This window comes from Vipera ursinii (assembly GCF_947247035.1).
Source record: "Vipera ursinii genome assembly, chromosome: 12".
Taxonomy (NCBI): Eukaryota; Metazoa; Chordata; class Lepidosauria; order Squamata; family Viperidae; genus Vipera; species Vipera ursinii.
Genome location: NC_139525.1, coordinates 10,158,645 through 10,175,393, shown reverse-complemented (window position 1 = coordinate 10,175,393; position 16,749 = coordinate 10,158,645). Strand labels below are relative to the sequence as shown.

General features: G+C 41.1%; 1 protein-coding gene across 1 annotated transcript in view; it reads right to left on the bottom strand.

Annotated features, from left to right (window-relative positions):
• Positions 1-10,255, bottom strand: part of CHM (CHM Rab escort protein) — a 62,385-nt gene extending 52,130 nt beyond the window's left edge. Inside the window, exons 1-2 of the mRNA XM_083372032.1 lie at positions 10,196-10,255; positions 297-363 (exon numbers count right to left, since the gene is read on the bottom strand). Of these exons, the coding sequence (XP_083228158.1) occupies positions 297-363; positions 10,196-10,244 (116 nt within the window). The 5' untranslated portion in view covers positions 10,245-10,255. The remainder of the gene's footprint in view (positions 1-296; positions 364-10,195) is intronic.
• Positions 10,256-16,749: the final 6,494 nt, after the last annotated feature.

Here is a 16,749-nt window from a genome sequence, read left to right as displayed (position 1 = left end):
CTTCCTTCCTTCCTTCCTTCCTTCCTTCCTTCCTTCCTTCCTTCCTTCCTTTTTCTCTTTTCTTTTCTTTTTTCTTTTTGGAAGAATCAAGTCAAGACCTCCTCCATTAAGCCAGTCTTTTGTCTGCTGTCATTGGCTGTTAGGGCCTATAAAAGCATTTCCCAAACTTGAGAAACTTTAAGAAGTTTCGACTTAAAACTTCGACTTCCGGGAGTTAAAATCCATGCATTGTAAAGTTCCCAAGGTTGGGGAAACACTGACCGAGAGCTATAATGTACACGGATGGAAGGACTTACGAATCCACGTGAAGAACCCGCTGGCCACTCCTTGCGCATGCTGCCGCAATGATAGACTCAGGTAAGCCTACAAAAGAGACAAGGTTTCAATTAAATCAGTTATGACGAAACATTGTAAGATCCATGCATTTTGAGGAAAGACCGTTTTTCCCCCCAAAAAAGTGAGCCATTATTATTTTATGCTTCGATGTCAAGCACCAGAGAAATTAGGAGATTCAGGCAGTTCAAATGAGTATAAAGATTTATTGCAAGCTTAAGCTCTCTACAGGAATCTGACCAACTAACAGTTAAGGGAAATGAGCGGGAGATAAGAGAGGCAATTCAAGGTAGGCTGGTCTTAGATCTCTTGTGGGTGCTCAGGGATTCGTGACTTATGACATGTTTGACCCCTCCCTCAAGCTCAGCCTGGTCATGTCCTGCATTCTCTGACACTAACAGAGGTAGATCTATGACCAGATTAGTTATGTCTATTCTCCCTTTCCATTGCCTTCTATGACAGATTCCTTTCCAAAATCCTATCAGATAGAATATCAAATCCCCAAAAGGAATCTGTGCAGTTCTTATTTCGTTGATCTTGCTCAGACATGTAGGATTTCTCTCTCATCAGACTGCCAGAATTCCTGATTTCAGTTTCTCATGTCTGGATATTCATTTTTATATCTCAAAATGTAGGTGTAACAGATAAGTGAATCATAATTTGGTTAATGATTTCTGTCCTTTCTCATTCACCCAGTATCACTATTAGAAGCTTTGATCTAGAACAGTGTTTCTCAATGTTAGCCATTTTAAGATGTGTGGACTTGAAGTCCCAGCATTCCTCAGCCAGCATTCCCAGGCTGGCTAGGGAATTGTGGGAGCTGAATTCCACCTGTCTTAAAATAACCAAAGCTGAGAAACACTGATTTAGAAGATGGACTTAGGGTGTGTTAGGGTTGTACGTTTTCAAGGGCAAAATATGGACGCCAAATTTTTTTTAAAAAATCGACCAATCGATCCATCCATCAATAGCAAATAAATGAAAAAGCAGATCCGCAAGCCTAAAACCTTGCCAGCTTCGTTTTAACAAACTGGGATTCTGATCAACTAAATGGCAGTAAGCTGTTCTTAATCCTTTTACCTGGGAGAGGCTACAACTTCAAATGATTCATACATTAGAATTCAACATCTAGAATATCACCTGAAGCAATAAAAAGCAACATAAGGGATACTGCTAGAGGCAATAAAAGGAAAGTGCTTCACAGTAAAAAAAAGAGAGAGAGACAGATTGATCAGAGGCAGATAGACATCAAGTTGCAGAATGTAGTTTGTAACTAGAATTTCAAAGATTACCAGCCTTAATACAAATAAATTACTGGGAGAAAGAGACAGGCAGAAGAGAAGAGTGATAGAACCTAAATAGTAAGAGAGAGGAAGCAGTTATCTAATTCAATGGGTGAGCTCCAAAACTGAGTGAACTATATTTACAAAACTGCATAAAAATCTATTCAAAAGTATATCTTGGCTATTGAAGAACCTGCTTTGGCTAAGCTAGCCTTCCTCAATATAGCTGGAAGGCAGCAGATTGCAGAAAAATGAAAACACTAGGAATCCAAAACTGTTTTCAGTTGATTATAAATGACTTCCTTGGATTATTTCCAAATGATTCAAGGAAGGAAGTTTGGCATACAACCATTGTGGTTTGTATGCTCTGAATTCTGGTTTAGGACAGTGGTTCTCAACCGGTGGTCCGTGGACCCCTGGGGGGGGGCACAATGTCATTACAGGAGGTCCGTGAAGGGTAGGAAAAAATGTTATGATTTAAATCTTGAGTTAAATCTTGGAGGTCTGTGGTCATGGTCCGTGGCCACAAAAGCTATATAAAGGGGGTCCATGGTGAAGAAAAGGTTGAGAACCACTGGTTTAGGATGCTGTGCAAACTCAGCCAAAGGTAGCTATATCAACAAATCACAAGCAAACGACCTATGAGTAAGACCAATGTGCAAACACAGGCACCGAGTCCCCTTCAACTTGAACGAAGACCAAATCTGCTATAAAGTGAAGCATCAACTTAGCATTATTGAGATTTGCAAAAATGCTTGTAGACCCTGTGCCCTTCTTTGAAAGCAAAATGAATGTACGTGTGTGGTTGCAGCTAACAACTTGCGTGTTTGAGTGTCTACTTAACTCACCTCCCAAAAATGACCAAGAGGAATTGGGAGGGTGCTAGAAAGCACCTTTGCAGACTACAAAGGAATCAAGGACAACCTCACCAGTTCATTTTTTAATTTTTTAGTATCTTCTTTGCAGATGGATACATCTTCTTGTGAGAATACCAATGAAAACCCTCCGAATGTGCTTACGTTGTCAAAAATATTATTCATCCTCACATTAAAGAAAAGTCTACACAGAAAAGCTTCTGGACTACTTATACTCATTGCTTAATGTTTGGGGAGTCCCAGACATTGCGGTTATTCAGTTGCCTATAGTTCAATCAAATTTGTTATCCAGTGTGATGTGCAAACTGAAAGAAGGGATGGGTGACATGCTCTATTCTCCCCTATTATAACTAGCTTATCACAAAAGCCTGAAAGTGGTTTATAAAGTGGCTGGTGTGTGTTATATTTATTGCAAAAATAAAGATTGCTGCTGAAAATGCCAAAGGAAATCTACTGGACACTTGAGAGATGTTGTAGGAAAGTTTTAACTCCCAACCAAGCCTGAATAAGCTGCAGGAAATTGCATGTGTGGAACTATCCAAGGTGCTGGAATTCCACCTCCACTAAATGGATTTTAGTCCTGCAGTACAGCAGGGGTCTCCAACTTTCAGAGCTTTAAGACTTGTGGAACCTCAACTCCCAGAATTCCTCAGCCAGCATATTTTGTGGGGGATTCTGGGAGTTGAAGTCCACAAGTCTTAAAGTGGCCAAAGTTGGAGACCCCTGTTCTACAGCAGGGGTGTCAAACTCAATTTCATTGAGGGCCGCATCAGCATTGTGGTTGCCCTCAAGGGGCCGGGTGGGCATGGCCTCGGTGGGCGTGGCCTACTGGGTGGGCGTGGCTAGAGTGGGTATGGCCTACTGGGTGGGCATGGCCAGCTCTACATCGTTGGCATCAAGGGTGCCTATGGGGGCCTGGGCAGGAGTGGGACAGATCTGAGGGTCTCTGGCAGAAGGAGGGTCTCTGGGCCAGGGCCAAGGCAGTGGGGGCCATTCCCTCACTGTTTCCAGGATGGCTTCGCGGGCCACATGAAACCGGCCCCCCGGGCCTTGCGTTTGACATGTCTGTTCTACAGCATCTTATGGGCACATTGTCAGGGTAGGACTGGTGCCCACTTGTGCTAGAAATCTTCCTTTGCTGAAAAAGATTGCATGCAACATCCCAGACTCCAGCCCGTGTGTCACTACTGCTGCCCCAGGGAATCCTAAATATTGTTACTTTACAGTACAAGAAGAAACTGCAATGGGCTTTCTGTTGTGAATGTTAACACCAAGTAAAGGTGTGAATGTTACATCCTGGGGCAATGCTATCAAAACAACGCAGAGAGAGTACTGTAACAGGCGCCGAGGACACGGCTTTTGTGCAGATTTAGTCACTGGACAGAAAACTCCTGAAAATGATCAGTGATAATTCATAATTAGACAAAAGGCCCAATTTTGTATTAAACCCTGGAACACAAAATACCGAAGAATTGGCAAAAGATTACACCTCAAAACATTCAAAGCAATTAAAACTAGGCAGAGGGTTAAAAACCAGCTTTTCTGATGCTCCAGTCTCTCTTAATATTTGGCTAGTGCGCCATGATACGTTTTAAAAATTGTATTAGTATTTGGAATTGATTTTTCTTAACATTATACTTACATAAGATAAACATAAAGTACCATCACCACCATTCCTGGCATATCGACCAATAAATAACAACTTCCTCTGACAGGACTCTGATGACTGGGCGAAGCCCAAACGCTTTCAGCCCAAATCACAAGGAGCTATAAATCACACTTTATTTTATAGAATATTTCAAAATGGATTCCTGCCTTCTACCTTGAAAGTCATTTCATGTGTTATTTATAACTAGCGAGGATCAGAAAGAGAAAGAAGGAAAAAATTGCATGGAACCAGAAAATTTACAGTGGCTGAGCTTTGGGGTTTTTTTTTAATATATAAAACTACTTTTTTAGAGGGGAAACAGGGAGAAGAGACTTTTGTCTGACATACAGTCAGAAGCCATAAACACCTTTCAGGTGGGAACCAAGTATAGGTTATAAGTTAAACCACAGCTAAGTAGCACAATATCCCAGTTAGGATGGAGAACAGTGAGGTGTACTGTGATGAAAATACAGGATCAAATTTGGTCCCAATCCCAAGTCCATGGTATTTCAAAACAACATTGTCTGACTCTGAGATTTATAATGGTACCTCAATCCTCCTTCTTCATTGGTTCTGGGAAGGGCAACGAGTACCAAAAATGACAAGTACCAAATAAAATTTTCCCATAAGGAATAATGCAAATGAATTTAATGCATTCCCAAACCTAAAACAATGCACCTTTTTAAGGAAATATGTAAAAAGATAGGGTTGTATACCATTACATGAGACATGAACTGAAAAATTAATACTTAGATTAAATAAAATATAAACTTCACTTTACCTGTACTAATGGGGGGGGAGCACAAAAATACAGAAAATGACTAGAGATGCAAAGGTAAGACTGCAAGGGGATGTGACCAGGACAAGGGCTACTGCGTGACTAACACATCACTCTGTTTCAGCTGGAAAGGCTAGTGAGACATGAGGCAACCTAGACCTAGGGGTCTTCAAACTTTTGTGGCCATGGACCCCCACAAGGCTTAACTCAAGGTTTAAATCAGGAGTCTTCAAACTTGGCAACTTTTAAGACTTGTGGACTTCAACTCCCAGAATTCCTCAGCCAGCATGCCTGGCTGAGGAATCCTGGGAGTTGAAGTCCACAAGTCAGAAAAGGGCCAGGTTTGAAGACCCCCCTGCTCTAACCATCCTACGTCTCACCGAAGACAATAAGATCAGAGTTCCAGGTGAGATTACTTCCTCCGTGGTCCTGCTCTTCTCCCAGTAACAGAGAAATTTAAAAGGGAGATGAGCCTTCCCTTGCATTCCGCTTTTTATCCTCTCCATTAAGAATCTCAGTTGGTGGTAACACATGGCTGACCATAACTGGGATAGAAAGCTAAAGGTATCCATATTGATTAGTGCTTGGACTGGAGACTATCAAGAACCACTAGGGCTGCAGGCTACATTTGCAAAGTGGGAAACAAATCCCAGAAGGTAATTCTGTATTTTTCACAAGGTAACTGCATGGTTACGTCCATAAAGTCACCAGGAATTCAGCTGGATTCAAGAATGTTTTTAGCTTCCCCTGCTCCATATGAAGGAGTCTGGTCCAGTCTACTAGTTTTCCTCATTCAGGGACACCTAATAAGCTTTATATATGAAGTAAGAGTCCGAACCAAGTTATTTCTGATCTTGGGCTAACATAACCTTTAGAGCAAGCTTTAAGGTTCAGAAGTTTGTTTTTTTTTAAACTGAAACCTCGATAATCAGATACTGATTAGTTGGCTCACGACAAACGACCATATACTGAAATAAGGAACAGCATCCTATAAACCCATATTGAAACTAATTCCTAGCTGAACTGAGTGCTGAACACACAGGCCTTTATAGCAAAAATCAATTTCTGGATCTGCTAATCTCCCTAACCTTCAATCCTGCCATTTTTTTCAGTCTAATTTAGAATAGATCTACCAAATCTTGCATGCTAGATGTCCACATCTTTCAGCTGTAACTTAGAGCAAGACGATAGCTGTATTGCAAAAGATAGTTTGAATCTTCCACTATGATTTTAATGCAATGGAATGCTTTAATCTAGATTCCTACAATGAGCAAGGAGTCGGATTCAATGGCACCTTTCAGTTAAGATCTACTAGTAATCCCTAGGTAACTATGTCTAAACTACCACACTAACTTAATGCATTGACTTAAACCTACCTTGCAAACATTCTATAAGAAAAGCATTATAAATACACAGTTGGATGCAATACATGCCATTAAACCATATATTTTTTCATTATAATTAAGCCATAATTGGTTATGCTCAAACAATATGGTATGCTAGAGAACATTGTTTTACAACATATAATGGCTGGGTTCACAAAACACAGTATGACAAAACACAGAGACTGTTTCATAGCACTGTGGAAATATAAAAATTGATTTATAAATCAAAATCGTTCTAGTTTGTAATCTATGGTTAATGGCTTAGTGCAATTGTGAGTTTAAATCTACAATCTAGAACAGGGGTCTTCAAATTTGGCTTTTATGACTTGTGGACTTCAACTCCCAGAATTCCTCAGCCAGCCATGCTGGCTGAGGAATTCTGGGAGTTGAAATCCACAAGTCATAAAAGGGCCAGGTATGAAGACCCCTGATCTAGAAGACTGTATGAACCAGCTCTCCATCACAGCCTCAAAAACATAATTATAAACTGGCCTTCATTTTAAAAAAAAAGACCATCACCATAAATTGGCACAAATATATTTGGCATACTTTGACCATTGTTTAAGACATACTGAGTATACATACAAACATACATACGTACATAATATATTCAAAATCACAATCATATAGGCTGGGTATGCCAATATACATATATATTGGGCTAAACCACTGTATATATTTCTTATTGCATCTTACTTAAAGCATTAGTCATTATGGTTTATACAAATAAACCCAGCCAATTGAGACTAAAGAAACCATAGTTAAAGAAAACAATGAATGAACCCCATCGCAGTCCCTCATGGTACTTTTACGATGGCAGTAATGTTCATGTATGACAGATCCTACAGATTTCCCATTTTTAATAGTTATGAAGTGAAAATAGATAGGTAAATCTGCACTAAAGGTAAAGGTAAAGGTTCCCCCGCACATGCATGCTAGTCGTTTCCGACTCTAGGGGCCGGTGCTCATCTCCGTTTTAAAGCCGAAGAGCCAGCGCTTGTCCGAGGACGTCTCCGTGGTCATGTGGCCGGCATGACTAGACGCCAAAGGCGCACGGAACGCTGTTACCTTCCCACTGTAGTGGTCCCTATTTTTCTACTTGCATTTTTTACGAGCTTTCGAACTGCTAGGTTGGCAGAAGCTGGGACGAGTAACAGGCGCTCACTCTGCTACGCGGCACTCGGGATTCAACCCGCCAAACTGCCGACCTTCTGATCGACAAGCTTAGCATCCTAACCCACTGAGCCACCGCGTCCCTAAATCAGCACTAGGCCCTTCAGAAATAACCAAGTACATAGAGAAAAGGAGAAAAAGGAATGAATGAATGGATAGATGGATGGATAAAGGGAACAGTGAACAAAACATCCCAGTTTAACTCATGATTTACTAAAGTTTGAATGAACTGTAATTATCTGCATTCACAAAGCATGTAAACCCAAAATGTTTTTCAGCCGGTTTTAGTCAAGCATACTGCATGACCTCAGGCAGGCGTGGTTTATTCAATAACATTTGGTTCAACAAACCATAGCTTAATGTCTTTGTCAGGCACTCTTAACCCAGAGCTTTTCTATAGCTAGCTACTGATAATAGCATTATTCATCCGGATGGGATGCCTGGGTTCTGTTAATGTCTGCAAAGAACTATATGCTCAGTACTCTACAAAGTAGAGATCCAAAAATTTTTAAAAAAATGTGCAGACAGATAATTGGAATTGCAAATAATTTATTATTTTATTTTTTAAACAGTTTTATTTCACTTTACTGCATGTTGTGGATTCACTGTAACCTGGCTGAAATCCTGAAAACATTTGTCATCCATATTAACTATGTTAAAACAAAACAAAACAAAAATCAAAAGGAATTTGTATCCGTAGTACTTTCAGACCCAACATGAAAAGTAATTAGAGCAAATGAACTAAATGCAGTTACAGAAAGAAAAGGTGTATTTTCCAGAAACTGACAAGAAAACCAAGGACCCGGAATTGTGTGAGGTTTTTCATGATCTGTCCAACGCATCCATCTGATTTTTCATTAGGACCCAGGAAATACCCAGATTAACTCTATTAGTCCCCTGAGCAAACACAAACCCAAGCCACCCATCCCAAGTTTTCTTCTGCCTAAGATAGCCAGTTTCATATGGTAGTTATGGTCCCAGGCTAGAAACCAGAAGACCTTGAGTTCTAGTCTTGCCTTGGGCGCAAAGCCAGATGGGTGACTTTGAACCAGTCACCTCTAGAAGACGATAACAGAACACTTCCAAAAACATTCTCAAGAAAACTGCGGAGACTACTCCAGGCAGTCACAAGAGGTCAAGACTGACTTGCAGGCAAGGAGAAGCCAGTTTGGTACAGCAGTTAAAGCAGGGGCTCTTCAAACTTCAAAACTCCCAGAATTCCTCAGCCAGCATGCCCGGCTGAGGAATTCTGGGAGTTGAAGTCCATGAGTCATAAAAGGGCCAAGTTTGAAGACCCCTGAGTTAAAGAGACCATAAGTTCTAGTCCTGCCATAGACATGAAGCCTATTGAGGAACTTTGGACCGGTCTCTCCATCTCAGCTCCAGGAAAGCAATGGAAATGGATGGAGGCCATGGCAAACCACTTCCCTTGTAAAGCCTGTTTAATGTAGTGGTAAATTAACAAACTAATAACCCAGAGACCATGAATTCTAATCCCGCCTTAGACACAAGCCAGTTGGGTTGTGTTTATTCAGCAATGAAAAAAGGCAACCATTTCCACTGGAAAGCCAATTTGGTGCTGTGGTTAGAAGGCACCATTATGAAACCAGCTAGGTGACCTTGGGCCAGTCCTTCTCTCTCAGCCCTAGGAAGAAGGCAATGGCAAACCACTTCTTGCCCAGAAAACTGCAGGCCCTTGCCAGGAGTTGACACTGAGACAGACAGATTTCATTTAAGCTGTTTCTATCCTTATACAGTTAGAACTGTCCTAATAAGAGTAACATTAGGGAGACAGTTACTAAGGGATTCTCAAATGTGCCTACCATTGTCAGAAACACAAATCAGTGTGGTTCATTGACAGTGGAAGGATTGGACTAGAATTGAAATCACCCTTTTTCAGCCTGGACCGACCCCATCCCTTGGCTGTGGGGGAAAAAAATAGAAGAAAGGGGTGCAATGTAGAACAGTACAAGCACCTCGTACAGCAAGATCATAAACTTTTAACAATATTATATAATTTATAGTGGAGCAACCTGCCTCCAGAGGTTGTGGGTGCTGCATCACTGGAGGTTTTTAAGAAGAGACAGCCATTAGTCTGGAATGGTGTAGGGTCTCCTGCTTGAGCAGGGGGCTGGACTAGAAGACCTCAAAGGTCCCTTCCAACTCTGTTGTTCTGTATTACACATACACACACACACACTATAGGGCCCAAGACAATTCCTCCTCAGTGCGACCCAGGCAAGCCAAAAGACTGAACACGCCTGGACTTAAAGAGTAAAGCCAGCACATAAATCTATAATAATAATAATAATAATAATAATAATAATAATAATAATAATAATAATAATAATAATAATAATAATAATAATAATAATAATAATAATAATAATAATAATAAAAAACCAAGAGCCACCAGCACCCGCCCTTTTCTCTCAACGATGCAGCGACCACTCTTAGCCTGGCATCGTCTCCCCTTCCGGCCTGGACAGGCTGGGGACGATGGTAATTGTAGTCCACGCCCTACAAGGGGTTGCACCTGATCCAGGAAAAGACCCGGGTTTATTTCCAAAGCTGCTTCCTCTCTCTCTCTGTCCCCTTGGCGTCCAAAGTCCTGGCCAATCTCGCCCTGGTCCAACCTCGGCAGCATCCCCTTCTCGGCTCGGACACGCTTCCCTACCCCCGCCAGCCATTCGCACGTTACATTCACGCGATTCCCTCACCCGTGCCTATGACCACCACGTCAAACTCGGAAGGCAGGCGGTCCGCCATCTTGGGAGGGGAAATTCGCCCGCGGTCACGTGACACCTCGGCCGCTGGCTGGCGGAAGTGAGTCGAGGTGGAGAGGCGGCCGGAATGCTCCTTCGCGGGGCATTGTGGGGAGCGTAGTTCGTCTTCGAACTCGCCGCCTGCACCGTATTCTGCCTTTATTTTTATTTTTACAAATAACACGGCAAACGTATCCAACACATCTTCCTCCTGTTTTCCTCACAACAACCCTGTGAGGTGGGTTGGACTGGGAGAGGGATTGGCCCAAAGTCATTCCAGCCAGCTTTTTATGGCTAAGGGACGGTTTGAAGTCGCCACCTCTCATTTTCTAGCCCAGTGCCTTAACCACTAGACTAGACCAAACTAACTCTCGTTTGCCATGTTTGTGAAATGCCTTTTCTGTCAATCCCAAATGGCAGCATCTAGTCCAGATCTGACAACCTAACAAGACTTGAGCAAGCCTCTAAATCTGATTTTGGAGCCACAATTCCAAGGAGCGTAGCTACTACATAGAGGTGTGCCCATCAACCTGTTCCCTTATCCATCATGCAAACATCTTCAGAGACTAACCCAGGGTTCTTCAAACTTGGCCCTTTTATGACTTGTAGACTTTAATTCCCAGAATTTCTCAGCCAGGCCTGGCTGAGGAATTCTGGGAATTGAAATCCTCAAGTCATAAAAGGGCCAGGTTTGAAGACCCCTGGTCTAACCTGAAGGTCATACATTGTACAAAGCTATAAATTGCTCAGGGTTCTGCCTTAATGTGTGTTTTATAAGTTATAAACTTAAATTTAAAGCAAGCCAATTCTACAATGGTGCAAAGCAAGCTAGCTCGGACAGCCACTTGTCTGAAATGGTATAGGGTCTCCTGTTTGAGAAGGGGGCTGGACTAGAAGACCTCCAAGAAGACTATTCTGTTCACTTTAATGACCACCGCAAAAGTGATTGTAAAAACAGGTGCGGTAATGGTGATTCCCATTTGATTACCTTGAGCAACTACCATCTTCCTAAAAAATAAAAAAAGGTTTTGAATTTTTGTTGGAACAACCAATATGCAACCAACAAGAAAGATTATTTCAGTAGTCTGCAAGTCCCAGCTTCCAGAGGACCCAGGTGGGCAGAGGCAGTGGAAGAAGAGGGGTCCTTGGTGCTAAGCTGGGTTGTTTACTGGCAGATGTTTCATTACCCATCTAGGTAACATCATCAGTGCTAGTAATGATGATGTTACCTAGTTTGGGTCATGAAACATCTTCAAGAAAACAACCAGGCACAGAGAGCACCAAGGATCCCTCATTTCAAGTCTGACCTACAAATATTCTCCTTTATTAGAGTAGAAGACTTCCAAATCTTCCAACTCTTTGAGTTTTTCTCTGGATAGAACAGCTAAGGTAAACGTTCCCCCGCACATGCGTGCTAGTCGTTTCCAACTCTAGGGGCCGGTGCTCATCTCCGTTTCAAAGCCGAAGAACTTTCCTTAGATCCTGTTAAATTTATCCATAAAACTACCATCAAGGCAATTTCATTTCATCCTGACAGTCATTCCTCACTGAGCTGGAAAAAAAGCTGTTTTCAGGAGCAGCCGACATGGCCAAATGGACACCCACGTTTCTTTTCTGCAGGATTTGTTTTTCCTGCTTTGCCAGAATATTTGCTTCCCACACCTCCATCACTGGATAAAATCTCACGGAGGAGAAGATGAGAGAAGGGGGGGAAAAACATAGGAATGAATAACTTTTATAGCTATGGCATGGCCCATTAGAAAAATGTCTTACAGTCTCCCCACCACCACCCCTTTAGCTATTTAATTGCAGTGTCATAGTAACAGAAAAGGAGCATACTCAATTCTGCACGGACGAATAAGCACATTCAATAAAAAAAGATTTAACAGAGTCAGTCAAACACTGGATTAAACATTTTCTGCATAACAGACCGCAAAATGACATTCGTTTTACCAATAGATCCTATGCATTGGAAACAAACATAAAGGCTGAGCGTTGTAATTAGACGGCATATTCAAAAACACTGAACAAGCCCCTGTGTGGATTACAATAGCCCTAAACCTATACAAGAAGGAGCAAGATTACACTGGGGGAGGGGGGAATAGCCCTTTGCATTCATTCAATTACCTTACAGTTGCTTTCTTTCCTATCTTTATCTTTTATCAATACACGTTTGGATGCATTTGTAATCTAGGGATAGCCTTCGAATAAACAAGTGCAGTTAATTAGTACGTGTGGAGTGATGAACAACGTGCGACAATAAAACATGCAAAATTGGATTTAGGGATCTGTTTTTTAAAAAAACCCAACAACTCTTCCCCCTGTAACTTTCAGATGCTTCTCTCTTTAAAAGTAATTTTCCATTATTATATGGCAGTTGCTTTACATAAAATACAGTTTCATGGAGGGAGGGAGGAAATTAGGAAGGGTGTTTTTGTAGTGTGTTTCAGTTGATCCACTGATAAATGTTTAGTATTGTTACTATCAAAATAGTAACTTTCAGCCTTAGGAAGCTTCATGACTCAGTCTAATAAGTATTTTTGTCTCCGTCTCATTCAGAAAGAGACAAAGTTATGCAGTAATTCCACAACTAGTGGCATTATTGTCCTGTCGGAAAAGAAGGAGTCAAACTTGCTGTTACATCCTAATCATGGCAAACATAGATTTGCCTATTTTGCCTATTTGACTGTTAAACATAGATTTTACCATATCAACTATGATTTATTCGGAAATAAGAATTGGATTTGGTGAAGCTTAACAATGCCACCTCAGTCAAACTACAAGGTGTAAACCCAGATATAAAAAACAACAAATATGGGTTTAAAGAGTAATTATAGTAATTAGAATATTTTAGAGTAAGATTGTATGATGTAATACCCTGTATTCGGCTCTGGGAAGTCGGGGGTGGTGGTGTTGGGATGGGAGGGATGGGGAGAGGAGTGGGGTAGATGGGGTATATGTTTTAAAAATGTATTTTAAAACTTTTCAATACAAAACAAAACAAATATGCTGCACGTATTATGGCAGGTTCAATCATGAGTTGAGGATCACACAGTGTACAGAGAGTCCTCGACTTACAACGGTTCATTTGGTGACTGTTCAAAGTTAGGACAGCACTGAAAAATGTGCCTTATGACCGTTTTTCACATTTACGACCATTTCAGCTTCCCCAGGGTCACGTGATCAAAATCAGGACACTCAGCACCTATTTACGACGGTTGCAGCGTCTGGGGTCACGTGATCCCTTTTTTGCGACTTCCTGACAAGTAATGTCAATGGGGAAGTCGGACTCACTTTAACTACCATGTTATTAATTTAACGACTGCAGCGATTGACTTTGCAACGGTGGCAAAAAAAAAGCTCGTAAAATGGGTAGTGAAATGTTTGCAAGAAAACAACCAAGTTGAGAGACAGCATCAAGGACTCCACAGTTCCACACCAAGTTACAGATATTCTCCTCTATCGGAAACACAAACACCTAGCAGCCTGAACCATGACTTACCAGGTAGATGCAGGTAGTCCTCAACTTACGACCAAAACTGAGCCCAAAGTTTCTGTTGTTAAGTGAGACCTTGGTGGACCGAATTTTGCCCCATTTTATGACTTTTCTTGCCGCCGTTGCTAAGTGAATCACTTCAGTTGGTAAGTGAGTAACCCAGTTGCTAAGTGAATCCGGTTTCCCCACTGGCTTGTCGGAAGGTTGAAAAAGGGGATCACGTGACCTCGGGACACAGCAAATGTCATAAATATGAAGCAGTTGCCAAGCTCCTGGACTTCGGTTGTGTGATCGTGGGGATGCTGCAAAGGTTGTAAGTGTGAAAAATGGTCGCAAATCACATTATCCAATGCTGTTGTAACTTTGAACAGTCCCTCAATGAGCCGTTGTTAAGTCGAGGTCTCCTTGTACAGTGTGTGAGTCGGGACTAGATTCGTAAACAAACCACCCAGAATTAAATCAACTACATTACAACTTAGCATGGACCGGGAATTAGCTGTTGTGTGATCTGAAAGGAGCCTAGGAAATTGTGAAAGCTGTTAAGGTCCTTTCCCCCTTCTTCATAAACTGATAGCAAACTGGGCTGTACTGTGTCCTCCCGGTCACCTTATACACACATTACTATTCTGTGCCATCTTTTCAGCACCCAGTCGGTGTGTTTTTTAATGACATTTCTTTCAGAAACGGCAACGAAGGAAGCCACGGATAGCAAATGGAATTGCCTGAGAAATGCGACGTTCTTTAGTGAGGATGGAAAAGCTGAGCTGTAAATCACGATTTCTGAACGGGGATAATTCACCAACCTTGATTTATAAGTGCAAGTGTTATTGCTCTATTAATAAGTATCACTCTGCTATGTTATTGCCTCTGCACCAACAGATTGAAATATTTAGAAGGGTCCAAATTGGCTGTACTGTACAGACGGGAACTGGAAAATTTCTCCTGATTTGGGTGGGTTTTTTTTTCCTTTGAACCAAGAGAATTTGCTTTGTAGTTTCTTTTGAAAGAGAAGATAATTTTGGCAAAATATTTAAAGCTAAAATGTAGTATTTTACGATGCCATGTGGAGGCTAAGGGGCATTTCTGAAGATTCTTCCCCCCTGCTAATCTATTACACATATATGACCATTGCATTACACATAAAAAACAGCATTATCATCCCAACTTTTTTTTAATCATTTTCTCTAGATAGTTAAGCAAAGTCAGTGGGGGGAAGCTGGATTTGCTTAATGGCTGTTTGTTTCACTTAACAACCTTTGCAAAAAAAAAAGTTAATAAAATTGGGTGAAGCTCACTTAACCATTGCCTCACTTAGCCACAGAAATCCTGGTCCCAGCTGTGGTTGTGAATTAAGGACTATCTGTATTTTAGCCAAGAATCTGCATCCGGTAAGAAATTTTTCCAAGTGTGTATTTTAAACTGTGGGACGATAGAGTCTATTCTTGGGACATCACAAACTGCATTAATTTATTGTTTGCAAATTGTCAGGGAGGCAATAAAACATTAATTATTTTTCACTTAGACAGAAAATTGTCATTTCGAGAAAGGTGGAAGCAAAGGATCTCATCTTTTTTTAAAAAAATTATGAAATAGTTTAAAAGCTCCATCAGAAAATACATACCACGAAAAAGATTTGAAGGAGATCCATAGAGGCAAGTGAAATGAGGTTTCACTATTTTTAACTGCATAAGAGAAACCATAAACATAAAGCTGTAAAGACATGCAAAGAAGTCTTTCTTGAACCACAGCTAATGGTTTTGTACAGATATACCCAGCTGAAAATGCTGATCTATCACGCAGGCAGAATATGAATAGCACATCTGACCTGCTTCTCTGCAAAATGTTGGTTGCCTTCCCCCAGCTTGCTTAACTGTAGTTGGCTTGCTTGACATCTATGGAGATTCTCAGTCTTTCTGTTCATGGTTGTCCCAAAGGTGCTTTTTCAAAAGGCAACTGGCCTTTGTTTTTCCTTGAAGACGTTTCGCTTCTCATCCAAGAAGCTTCTTCAGTTCTTCTTCAGAATTGAAGAAGCTTCTTGGATGAGAAGCGAAACATTTTCAAGGAAAAACGAAGTTCAGTTGCCTTTTGGAAAAAGCATTTTGGGGGCTTGCTTGCTTGCTTGCTTGCTCATTCATTCATTCATTCATTCATTCATTCATTCATTCCTCACATGTATTTAGCCACCTATCTCACGAGCATGACTCTGGGCAGTGTACAATACAAGTAGTCCTCTACTTATGAACACAACTAAGCCCAAAATTTCTATTGCTAAGTGAGACAGTTGTTAAGTGAGTTTTGCCCCATTTTACGAACTTTCCTCCTACAGTTGTTAAGTGAACCACTGCAATTGTTAAGTTAGAAGCCGGTTGTTAAGTGAATCTGGCTTCCCCATTGACTTTGCTCATCAGAAAGTCACAAATGGTGATTACATGACCCTGGGACACTGCAATTCTCATATGTGCTAAGCACCTGGATTTTAATCATGTAACCATGAAGATGCTGTGATGGTCATAAGTGTGAGCTTAAGTTGTAAGTGCCGTTGTAACTTTTAACAATCTCTAAAGAAACGGTTGTAAGGTGAGGACTACTTATATTTCATGTTTTTCAACCATTCCTATGGCATGATGACTTGTAAGAAAACCTCACAATTCAGCAGGATTTATAATTCTATATTCACTTGCCTGGGAGTAAAATCCACTGAAATGAATAGGATTTGCTTTGAAAAAACAAACATCCATAGGCTTGCAGCCTGAACAAATGCGATTGTCACAGGAGCCACTTTGAGACCTCTGTGTGCATTCAAAACCAGGTCTAAACCACACACAGAAATCAAGTCAGAAAATTTTATTTTGGGGGGGGGAGCAAAACCCTGTTCCTTCCCTTTTCTTTCCAAAACAGGTTTAAAGATGACAGCTGCATGTTGAAAAGTTTAGGAACTTAAGAATGCAGGTAAACGCTCTGAGCACGATGGCATGAGAGAAAGATTAAAATGACATTGGCATTCTTTTCTTTT